General features: G+C 43.2%; 1 protein-coding gene across 1 annotated transcript in view; it reads left to right on the top strand.

Annotated features, from left to right (window-relative positions):
- The first annotated feature begins 2,037 nt into the window (after positions 1 to 2,037).
- MFSD2B (major facilitator superfamily domain containing 2B) overlaps positions 2,038 to 11,975 on the top strand; it is a 33,894-nt gene continuing 23,956 nt past the window's right edge. The window contains exons 1-3 of the mRNA XM_048938092.1: positions 2,038 to 2,106; positions 6,502 to 6,618; positions 9,860 to 9,984. Of these exons, the coding sequence (XP_048794049.1) occupies positions 2,062 to 2,106; positions 6,502 to 6,618; positions 9,860 to 9,984 (287 nt within the window). The 5' untranslated portion in view covers positions 2,038 to 2,061. The remainder of the gene's footprint in view (positions 2,107 to 6,501; positions 6,619 to 9,859; positions 9,985 to 11,975) is intronic.

Raw genomic sequence — 11,975 nt, 5'->3', positions numbered from 1 at the left:
TTAAAAGGAGAAAATACAATGTTTAGGTAGGTAAGGTTGTTTTGCTTGTTGTCAGATTTGGTTTTTGGAAAGGAGCTTAATATTTCAACATTGATTCATTCCTGCTACCAGTGTTTTAAGAGATCAGGTAGGTTGATTCTCTCTTGGCTATACAGTGTGCTTTCCAACTCTTTCCAGCTTTGGTAGACTTCAGTGTGTTTGTAGTCTGAAGTGCTGCAAGAAATTGAATGATCTTAATTACAGAATCATAGAATGGCCTGGGCTGGTCATCCAGTTCCAACCCCCTGCTGTGTGCAGGGTCACCAACCAGCAGACCAGGCTGCCCAGAGCCACAACCAGCCTGGCCCTGAATGCCTCCAGGGATGGGGCATCCACAGCCTCCTTGGGCAACCTGTGCCAGTGCTGGGAACAGAATGGGAGCAGGTATCTCAGAAGTCAGGATTAGTGCAGTCAGCACCATTTTATATTAGACTAGAAAGTACTTTCAGGAAATTAAAAAGAGCAAGAAACTGTGATTGGGTAACACTTCCTAACAGAGAGAAAATGCTTGGAGTGAATACAGAGCTGTTTTAGAACTAATTGGTTTTGGTCAATTTGTAAGACTGATGAGGCTGTCCAGATACTACGGGCAGCTCATCTGTTGCTCAGTGCTGTAGGCACCTATTGTGCTTTGGCCAGGGAGAGGAAATGTTTTATCTAGTTTTTCCTTTGTGAAGAAGTACATAAATGTAGCTAACAAAGATTTCATGTATTTTGGATATAATGTCTGAAGCGAAAGAGAAGAACCTATGTGTTGAGTTTGAGCTAAGCATTCCGATGTTAAAAATATTCCAACTTGCATCTAGCTTAGAATTTGTTCCAAAAATACCATGTTGGGATAATGCACTGAGCAGTTCAGCATCCACCCTTAGCCCTTAAGGACACTTTGGGGTCTAAATGCTTTTAAGTGAAACCTAGTAATTTATTAGCTGGATTGATGAGCTGAGTGCAATGGGATGGAGTTCAGCAAGACCAAGTGCTGGATGCTGCATTTTGGTTGCAAAAACCCCATGCATCGCTACGGGCTTGGAGCAGAGTGGCTGGCAAGCTGTAAGGAGAAGGATGTGGAGGTATTAACCGACAGACAACTGACTGTAAGCCAGCAGCGTGCCCAGGTGGTGAAGAAGGCCAACGGCATCAGCGGTAGCAGAAATAGTGTAGTTAGCAGGATCAGGGAGCTGATGATCCCACTGTACTGCACTGGTCACAGGAACGGACCGATGGTTGGATCTCATTGGTCTTTCCAACCTTAATGATTCAATGAACTTGTAGTAAAGCCTGGGTTTCGACTTTATGCTAAAAACAACTGTAGTGTTGTGATAGAATGACTTTTTAAAATTCTTCCTTCTTTCAGAATTTTGCTACCTGGTTGTGATGGTCCTTATTACCACCGAGTGAGCATAGCAGATAATGAACCGCAGCAGCAGCTCTATCTGAAGGGGAAATGCTGCACGCATAGCTTAGCCACTGCCTTTACGAGATGCTTGTTGCTGTGTTTAAACTATCTTTGACAAACAGGAAAAGAACTCATCGTTGAAAATGCACTTCTTGCCACGGACTCGCTCGCTGAGGGAAGTGCTGTCGGTGGTGAACTTGTACTGCCTAAATTAAGGCAGCAGCCGTTGTGCTTCGTAGTCTTGCAACAGGTCCGAGCGCTCCGTGCCCGAGGAGTTGCTGCCCGCTCCTCAGGCGCGGGGCTCTGAGGGGAGCGGCGGGGCGGGCTCGGGTTCGGGCTCCCTTTGCCGCGGGCGCTCCCGCTGTCCAGCGGCTTCGGGTAGAATAAAGCCTCAGTGTCACCTCTCGGGGCAGAGCGAGGGCGCGTGTGAGGGCACGGCAGGCCGGAAAGGTACCCGCAGCCCTCGCGGGGAGTGCCTCCCCCCGAGCGCGGAGAGCAGAGATAGCACCTTCGGCTCCTCACGAGCGCTGCGGGCGGGAAGGGGGGGGCATCGCCCGCGCTGTCCCTCTCCTTCCTTCCGCCCCGGGCACGCAGGTGTCGGACGGGGCTGTGCTGTCCGCAGCACCATGGCGGGGGCTGCGAGGGACAGCCCGGAGCGGGAGGAGGAGAAGGTAAGCGGCTCCCGAGTGGGGGTAGGTGACGGCCGGGTCCCGAGGCGCCGAGAGGTGGTCTGCAGCTTTCCGTCCTCGGCGAGAAGGGAGTGTGCGCGTCGGAGGGGCTGTGAGAGAGCTGAATTCTTCAGCTCTTCAATCTCTCCTCTGTCATCGAGATCGATGTACCTCTGATGCTTTCCCTCGAATAGAAGACAACCCTTGCTGTCCCATTTGGCAGCTGGAGAAAGCACATTCACGCCCTGCGGCTGTCCTTCCGTCTAGGCACACGTGTCTGTAGCAGGAGAGAGCCGTGAGGGCGCTGAGCTCCTCAGGCAGCCGCTCCCCATCGGTGCTGCAGGTGTGAGGCGGTTCCAGCGCTGCCATCCATCCCCGGTGCTCTGGGGCCAGCAGTGAGGAGCGCTGGAAGGGTGCGTGCAGCCGCCTGTGTGCCTTTGGGGCATTGGGTAAACCTGGATGCTTTGTAACAGTCTGAGGTACAGCCAAACCATGGGGCTCGTCAACATCGGATGCTTTGGGGCGTGTGCAGTTCTGGTGTGAATTTAGGGGTTTACAAAGCAGGTGTGTGTGGGGGGTGTTCACAGAAGAAATCGGAACATTTTGAACAAAGATAAAGCAAGTTTGGCTCGCACAGCCTCTTGGCTCTATGCTGCTGGCAGCTTGAAGAGTACCCCAGAAACCTCCTGCTGCATCCAGCCTTGGTGTGCCCTTCCCAGTCATCTGCAGTTGAGCCCCATTCCTGCTATTTCCTCTGCTCAGGGATGGGCTGATCACAGACTGCTTTGGGCTGGAAGGGACCTTGAAGATCGTCCATTTCCAACCCCTTCCACAGGTAGGGTTGCCACTAAATCAGGCACTGGATCAGGTTATGATGTCTCTAACGAACCAAAGAGAGCCTTCAAGACAGCTAACATGAGAGATTAGGGATCCCACCTGTCACAGTGGCACTCCTGCTTTTAAGAGGACCTTGTATGGTCACTCACAGAACAGCAGCTTTGACTATTACAACTACATTGAGAAAAAAAGCTGACTCAAAAGCTTCTCCTCGTTAGCTGCATTGTCACTGTTTCTCAGATAAAGCTGCATTTATCTGGGGCTTCCAGGTTTTGCCTTCTCTTCTCGTTACTCTTAAATTACATGTTGCCTTGGTTCTGGACAGAGCAGATAAAGAATAGCTTAGGACCAAATGCCTGCAGCAGACCTTTGTGCCTGTAATGTTTCTGAAATATCTTCATGCCATTGCAAAGTGTTTTCAGTGTGGTTAAGACTTTCTTTTTTTCCTAAAGTAAATAAGATGAACTGTTATGCTATTCAATTCCCATTCTGTTGGGGAACAGAAAATGTAAAGCACTGAATTTGGTTTTACTCACAGAAGACTTGAAAATAAAGGAGCTACAGTGCATTATTTATTCTGCAACAATATATTTAACTCTATTTAAAGAGCAATATCAAATTTCTCACCTATTACACTGTCTTGGTTTACCTTGAAACAGAGTGAACTTGGATATGACTGGAGCATCTACAAGTACAACATTTTCAAGTTAATCTGAAAATAGAAAATAACATATCTTAATATCACTTTCCTTTCTCTTACCTCCTACCCCACCCTCTCACCTTCCTTCCAAAACTCATAGAAGCAATTGGGTGTTTATGTAATTTGTATTCAGCTGCATTCTCACAGCAGAATGTCGAGTACAATCTCTTTGTATTTTTCCCCTTGATTACTGCTCACACATTCAGCTCTCTGTTTTCTGGAGTACTTCAAGCTTACAAACAAACTTACACAGGTGGAAAAGCTTTCACCAGCTTTCTCAGAAATCAGTCTCTGCTGCTCGAGGTAGCAATGCAGCAGGGACTTTGGTCATCAGAGTAACAGAAAAAACCTCCCTCAGCTGCTCACAGCCAGGCTGCTGGTTGCTATCACTGCACAGGTGCCATTTCAACGTTCTCATCCTTTGGGATGAGAGGTAAGGACCTTAAGCTGCACCAGGGGAGTGTTAGGTTGAGTATTAGGAAACATTTCTTCTCCAAAAGAGCATGATGCAGTGGCACAGCTGCCCAGGGAGGTGGTGGGATGACCAAACCTGGAGGTGTTCCAGAACCGTGGGGATGTGGCACTGAGGGACGTGGGCACGGTGGGCTGGGTTGGGGTTGGACTGTTTGAGGTCTTTTCCAACCTGAATGAATCTGTGATTATCAAGACAATTTCTGGCATCATGCAATCCCAACGAAGGCTGGGGAGGCTCGCTCACCCAGATCCTGTCAGCTTTTCTAGTTTTTACTGTTGGTCCCAGAAGTTAGAAGGGACAGTTTCACTCCACAGGTGCAGAGACTTGCTTTCATTCCTACCAGTGCCTCAAAAATATTGAGGCAGAAAACACAATGATTACAGTAAAACTTAAACAGGAGTTTGAGTAACTGATTGATTATTTACAGCAGGGGGGACCGGGCAGCAAGTTTAAAATGAACCAAGTTCCCTCCACACTCCGTGTGATTCATGTGTAGATCTTTTGTGACATGTGTAGGTTGCTCCGAAAATAATGCCTCCTATTTATTTCCATGGAAACGACAACAGATACAAGGAGCACCATATTTTGATAGATCAAATTCTCAGCTACAAAACACTGTTTTTCAATGTAGTCACCACCATTTGCATTTTCACCAGCCATGAACAATCTGCACCAGTGGAAATGCATCACCCACCGTCTTGCTGAGCTGATATCCACTCTTTGGTCTCCAGACATCCAGGAAGCATTGATTAATGTCAGTGGGTGTCATTTTTTCCACACGTGTGGAATTGAAGTCCACACCTTTGCTTCATACACACTTCCACATCAGGCCCTATTCTGTCAGTCTGCTCCACTGCTGCCATCACCAATGTGGAGTAGAAGTGAGCCCTGCTGTGGTGTCACCAATTTGCAGTAGTGCCCTAATACTGTTTGCTTGACTTAGGCACAATAATGGGATGCCACCTCTAACAGAAGTGGTGTACGTGTGACTAAGCCAGTAATGAGAGCTGTGATTAGCCTGAGACTTTTTGCTCTTTCTCTATAGATGCAGAAGAAGGGAAATGTCCTGACGCTGTGCTCACTTGCTCACCCCCACACAGATAGAACAGTTCAAAGGAGAACAATTAGATGATGAGAGGCTCCATCTGGAAGTCTAAAACTGATCAAAACTCTATGATATAGTGAAGGTGATGGCGCTAAGTACATTTTATAGCATTCAGAATCGAGGCAATGCATCCGAATATTATCATCATTTGGGATCTCATTACCATATCTCTATTATTATCTTGATCTAATGAAAGAATTGAGGGCTTGTGTATTCAGTTCAGAGACATAGCAGAGGCAAGATTAACACAGCTGCTCTCCTGGTTTCTCTTGACAGAAGTCTTTAAGACAGAAGTCTTTAATATGTGTGAAACTTCTCAACACTTGAGTTGGATGCGCTGTCCCTACAAAGGGAATACAGGACTAATAGAGCCACTGTCTTCTGATACTTTGAGTTTTACATAATTAAATTAATTCTGAGATGTTTTTAAAAGCTTTCTGGTATTTTTTTTACTAGTGGAAAGCACGGCATTCTTCATTAGAATTTCTATTAGACTGTACATATTTTGTCTTTTAATTAAGAATTTCAAACCTTCTTTTCAACTTTTATCATACCTTTATTGGTCAGTTTGATTAAAGAATATTCTTGGATGCATATGGTACTTTTCAAACACATCAAAATGCAGCTGAAGGAGCACAGTTTCTCTGTTATGTCAATTTTCATGGTTAAAAAAAAAAAGATGATACAGAGTCAAGTTTTTTCTGCAATAGCCTCACCAGGAACCTGTGGCAAATTGAGGAAGGATTGGGACACGAATCTTTGGAATGTATTCAGTCTACCTTTAACTGTAGAAATTTTCCACCTCTTTGAATGTCATCTAATGATTATGGTAAGAAAACACATACCAGTTATCGTGGTCTGAAAGATTCACACAGGAAATTATTTTAAAAGGAAAAAAGAAAAAGGAAAGATCGTGGTGTTTTTAACATCTGAATTGAGCGCTCCGGTCCACATCCATTTTGGTTCTTCTTGCTTGTTAACGGGTTCCTTTTTAATAGCTTATGAGAAGCAGGTAGGCAAACCTATGGCATTGTAGGAAAACCGTGGTTTGTTTTTAGATGCTGAATTAAGAAGCAAAACTATTAAAAACAAACAAACAAACAAAAAAAGAATGAGCATTCCAATGATTGTAGGGGTTTAGGGCACACAGCTTTGTTAATGGAATACCTGTGAAGCAAATACATGATTTTGGTGCTAGCCTCAGACTTCAACATTTGGATTTCTGTAGTTTTTATGTGTGTACCTTGGTTTTCTCATCAGTTTCTGTTTGTTCTTGCACAGGAACACGGCATGTCAGTTTGCAGCAAGTTATGCTATGCCATAGGAGGTGCCCCGAATCAAGTGGCAGGGAGCGCAGCTTCCTTCTTCCTGCAGATCTACCTGCTGGATATAGCCCATGTAAGTAGCATAGGAGACCCTTACAAACTGTAGATTTACCTCAGCTCTGATGTCATTTACAGTGTGCCTAGAACTATGGAGGGTAAATTAGTCAATAATGCTTTTAAATTTTCTTCTTAGCCTTGCCTTTAGCTGTTCAGCATACTGGAAGCTGAATAAACTTCTTTGGAAACACTTCTGATTTTCACTAGTTTTCTTTCTGCCTTGAAGTGGCCAACATTTTTATGATTATTAATTATTGTTTGTAAATAAAGCTGAGTGATCCTTCCTGAAGGTTTCCTGCTGTCAGTTTGTGCAGAAGCAGACCTGGTGAAACAAAGCAGTAGGAGTCATCCCATTCATATATGACTTTCAGCTGCTCCAGCTAGATTCTGGGACAGCAGGGAAGCAAAGAAAATGATTCTATAAGCATTTTTTTAATTGGTTTGAATGGTCTTGTATGGCTCCGTGGTAACTAGGTGAGATATATGATGTTTCATAGCGTAAAAGAAAAGTCTTTTGAGGATATGAGGCCAAATTGCAAGGGCTGTGAGAAAGCTGTGGCTTAAACTGTCGTAGATTTCAGCATGAATGCCAAAGCTTATGCTTAATGGTTTTCCTATACAGGTCTAATATCAGAAGCTGAGGTTATAAAGGAAAAACTAAATTCTGTAAGTTACTCAGTACAATTGGCCACAGAATGAGATAGGCATGAAAAACTGAGATCTCAAATGTCTGGTTGAGGCTGAATTCACAGGATTTGGAAAGTGGGCCAGATTTGGACAGCAGTGTCAGAGATGTCAAGTGTATGCTGTGGAGTCTGAGGACAGCTGAATGTGGGAGAAGTAACTTCCTGGAGATGCAGTAGGAGGTGGAAACAGCTCTGACCTCTCTTGATTTTTACTGACATCAAGGATGGCAGTACAAGTCATTGGTGATGATGAAGCAGGAACTGGGTGAGAAAAACACTAATATGATTTTCCCAGCATGCTTATAAATACTGGAATTTACCCATCCTCTGCAGAAACTGGAAATTCTAGAAGCTAGGGAAAACTTTTGTTTATTTGTATTTGTGTACAGTGTTCAGGAAGCTGGGGTCCCATTCTCCAATCTCTGAATACCACCTAAAAACAACATAATTATTTCTGTTAACAAGCTTCTACTGAAAACCAATAATTTTGCTTAACATTTGTAATTATTCTTTTATTACCTCATTAAGAGCCTGAATTATTAAAACCTGATGGTTTAGTTTGTTCTATGAAGTAATTCTTCATAGAACTTTTTCAAGACTAGATCAAGACCTTCCTAAGTCTTTTTTTCCATGTATTTCCAGGGGAAAATATGTCACTTTATAGGCAATAACTGAATTTAAATCTTACCTACTTTCTGGGAGACTGTGCATAAAACTTCATATGTAATCTGGGCCCCCTTCTGAGAAAATTACATTTGTATTCACTTTCTGTAGCTTACATTTTTTTCCAATTCAATTCCATGTTCCTCCTAAATTATCTGTATAAACTACAGGTTTGTAACTGCAAACCACATGAAATCCTTGAGCTAAATTACTAGAAAACACTAAAACCTCACATATTAGGATATTGGACTTTATTTCTTTTGAGATGGATGAATAGAACAAGGGGAAATGGCTTCAGGCTTAAAGAGGGTAGAACTAAGTTGGACTTAAGGAAAAGCTCTTTTATAGTTAGGGTGGTGAGGCACCAGAACAGGTTGCCCAGAGATGTGATGGATAACCCTTTCATTCAGACTTTCAAGGCCATGCTGGAGCAGGGCCTGGCAACCTGTCCTAGCTGTGGTGTTGCAGGGGTGTTTGACTAAATGGACTTCGGTCCCTTCCAACTCTAAGGATTCTGTGATTCTGTGAATTTAGCATGTTTTTTCCTTGTTCTCTGTTACCACTGAGAAGCTGCTGATGTTAGTGCTGACAGAATGTTTAAGTTTAGGGACTAAGAAAATGCAGGTAAGGGATGCATAAGACCCTTGAGAGGATGAAAACAAGGACACCGTGGTAAGACTCAACTCTCCATATGAGAGATTTCAATTTTCATCAAGGCTTTCTTCCACCTCTGTTTATTTAGTACCTACTTCCTTTCTGTCTATTCACTTTATCTAAACAAAGCACAAATGAAAAATTCACCTACTTTGATACTTTCTGGCTGTATATCCTTTATCAGTGCAGTATTTCAACCACTGTATCTTTCTGACTCATTGCTCTTTTGTTCTTTTGGACACCCTGGGTATAAGAGGGCACAAGTAGCTGAGCTGGACATCAGCAAGCTGCTGTGGCACCCAGCCCAGCATCAGACAGTGCAGCAATGGGATACTTGGAGTGCCACTGCCGTTACCTGCTAGAACACCAGTCTCAATCCTCCCTAGTTCTTAAGCTTTCTAGGGTGAGCTATGTGTCTTGGAGCTGGCAGTGTGAGGAAGATTGGCTATTCCTGCAATTCCAGCTAATCTGGACTAAAATTTAACAAGTGGGGTTATGGAAATGCATAACATCTGTCTTTACCAAAGTCACTCAGGATTGTTTCTTTTTGTCACTTCTGAGGAAATACCTGCAGCAAGTTCTTAGAGCATTCTAATTCTATACATGCACTTAATTATGGTCAAACTTCAAACTTGGCTGTTTTATTCACATATAATGCATAAAAAGTTTTCAAGTGAGGTTTGTTGGATGTGCGCTGGTAACTTTGAACAGATGTGCATTATGCAGTTCAGTGCTGAGTGCATAGAATCTGCTGTGTTGTAGCCTCTTCCAAGCCACACTCCACCAGTTGGCAACCTTGTTGGTAGTCTCAGGAGTTGAAAAAGCCCAGATGCATGCAGACATTTATCTCTGCTTATATCTGCTTCAGATCAAGGTAGTGATCTAGAAATGTATGAGGGATAAGTTACAAAGATGCTCTGTCAGATTTAATATCTAAAACAAGGTCTTTGGTTTCCTGTTTCCTGTTTGACTCATATTCCTCATTCTGAACACATCTATAATCTCACCTTCCTTGTGTTTTTCCTCTGTAATCCCATTTTACATGGTGCCTTGTCTCAGTGTTTTGGGTTTTTTGCTATGGGAAACCAGTAGGGTAACCAGTAGGAATTTCTGTGACAGCAACGGGCACGTTTTGTAAATGAACTAACATTACTCTTTAAAACACCAAGGTTCTTTCTGGAAAGTTGCTTTATGCTGTTTCATTGTACTGTGGAACAATAGCTCGTGTTTAGAGTCCTGTGTTTGTATTTTCAGATTACTCCATTTCATGCCTCTTTGGTGCTGTTTATTGGCAAAGCCTCAGGAGCTGTTACTGATCCCGTTGCTGGCTTTTTTATCAGCAAAAGTAGATGGACAAAAATTGGTCGGCTCATGCCTTGGTAAGCAGAAATCTGTACATGTATTTATACACATATATAAATATTTTGTGTATGTGTGTTTTAAGACCATACAGTCATCTCATTGAGTTATTTTTTTCCTCGCCTGTTTCCCAGACAACTGTGATTGTATTATTTCTACATATATAAAAGCAAAAAGAGAAATTCTCATGTCATCTATTTCCCTTCAACTTGTTCATCCATGGAAAACAACGAAAAGATTTTCTGCAACTGGAGAAACGAACAGATAAAGCCAAGACACTGCACTGTTAACAAAAGTGGAACCTCATGTGTAAAACCTTCTTGGCGACTGAATTTTCATCCCTGGCTAAATTCCATTTAGTTTGGCTTCACTCCTTCAAAAAGCTGGAGCAAGTTTCTACTTGTGTCCTAGCCTGCCATCACTTCTCACATCAGCTTTCCAGGAGTTCCCTTAGCTTTAATTGGCTAGGCCTTCCAAATCAGTAAAGGATATGTGCATACGTGTGGCGCAGATGTGACGCCATGGCACTGAAGGGCCCAGCAGCTAGCAGTGTCTGACACTGTCTCATTCTTCCTAACAGCAGTCATTCTGGTTCTGCTCCTTTTACGTCCCATAATCAAAATAGCTAACTAAAAAATCACAATGACTTTTAAAGAGGAATTAGGTGCTCTAGGATTTGATCGGCACTTGTGAGGGGACAAAGGGATGTTTCACCGTGACATGCTTATCCCTTGTATGCATTCTGGCTTACTATTGTCCAGCAGAATCTGCACAACAAGTTGCACTGGTCCACGTGCTGTCCATGCACTAGCAGAATCAGTACTCATCTGGGAAGGAAATTGACAGGTGTGAAGCAAAAAATTGGAAATGAGGGGTTTGTGGTAGAGGAACCTAAGCTCATCCACGACAGTGGACATTTAGAAATCATAGAGTCATTTGTTAATTTCAAATTCTATTTTAGAAGTCAAGGAGATACTAAGTAGTTTGCAAAACTACTTAGTCTTTAATCACTGCTCTGTCTCATTCATTGTGAATATTGGCACATATTTGACCTCATTGGCCTTCCAGTATTTGAAAGGAGCGTATAAACAGGAAGGGGAATGGCTGTTTACGAGGATGGATAGTGATAGGACAAGGGAGATGGTTTTAAACTGAGACAGGGGAGGTTTAGGTTGGATCTTAGGAGGAAGTTTTTCCCCCAGAGGGTGGTGAGGCACTGGCACAGGTTGCCCAAGGAGGCTGTGGATGCCCCATCCCTGCAGGCATTCAAGGCCAGGCTGGATGTGGCTCTGGGCAGCCTGGTCTGCTGGTTGGTGACCTGCACACAGCAGGGGGTTGGAACTGGATGAGCATTGTGGGCCTTTGCAACCCAGGCCATTCTATGATTCTGTGATTCTATGATTATTTCCAGAAGGACTTTTCCTATTTGTCTTCTTTGTAATGGCAATCTTTTCATGAGAATTTGGTTCTTCTGCTTTGGCATTCAGATTGTTTTTATGGAAGGAAAAGAATGTGTCTCCTGCTAGTTAAAAAATATTATTAAATGTTCAGAGTGAAGTGATGGAGTTGGTTCAGTCAGAAAAGTTTGCCTACAAAGCACAGACATTAGTAAAGAGGGCAAAAGTTGAAGTATAGTTTAATGCTGTACTTAACCTGGTAGGAAATCATCAGCCATCACTGATCTCTTGTATATAATGTGTTTAAAACACATGAGCAGACACTGACTTAAAATACACAAACCCGGTCAAATATTTTGTCAAAGGAGTTAACAGCAGTAAATCAGCAAGTTCAGTGAGACTCTGAAACCAACTGAAATTAACGAGGGAAGGAAAATGTGGGAAGAATACTGCTATGAGGGGTATTGCTGAGAAACTGCACAAAAAAGGACCATAAAATAATGTCCTTGTGGTGACTCTGGACAGCAGCCTGAACAGCTCACACCATTATAGAAGAAGGTGGATTCCCTGACGTGTGTGAGGATTTTACCATTCTTTGTGTTTTCCATTGCTGA

The sequence above is a fragment of the Lagopus muta genome, chromosome 2 (genome assembly GCF_023343835.1).
Source record: "Lagopus muta isolate bLagMut1 chromosome 2, bLagMut1 primary, whole genome shotgun sequence".
NCBI classification, from domain to species: Eukaryota; Metazoa; Chordata; class Aves; order Galliformes; family Phasianidae; genus Lagopus; species Lagopus muta.
The sequence above is the reverse complement of the archived record's forward strand: the minus strand, read 5'-3'. Positions and strand labels throughout refer to the sequence as shown.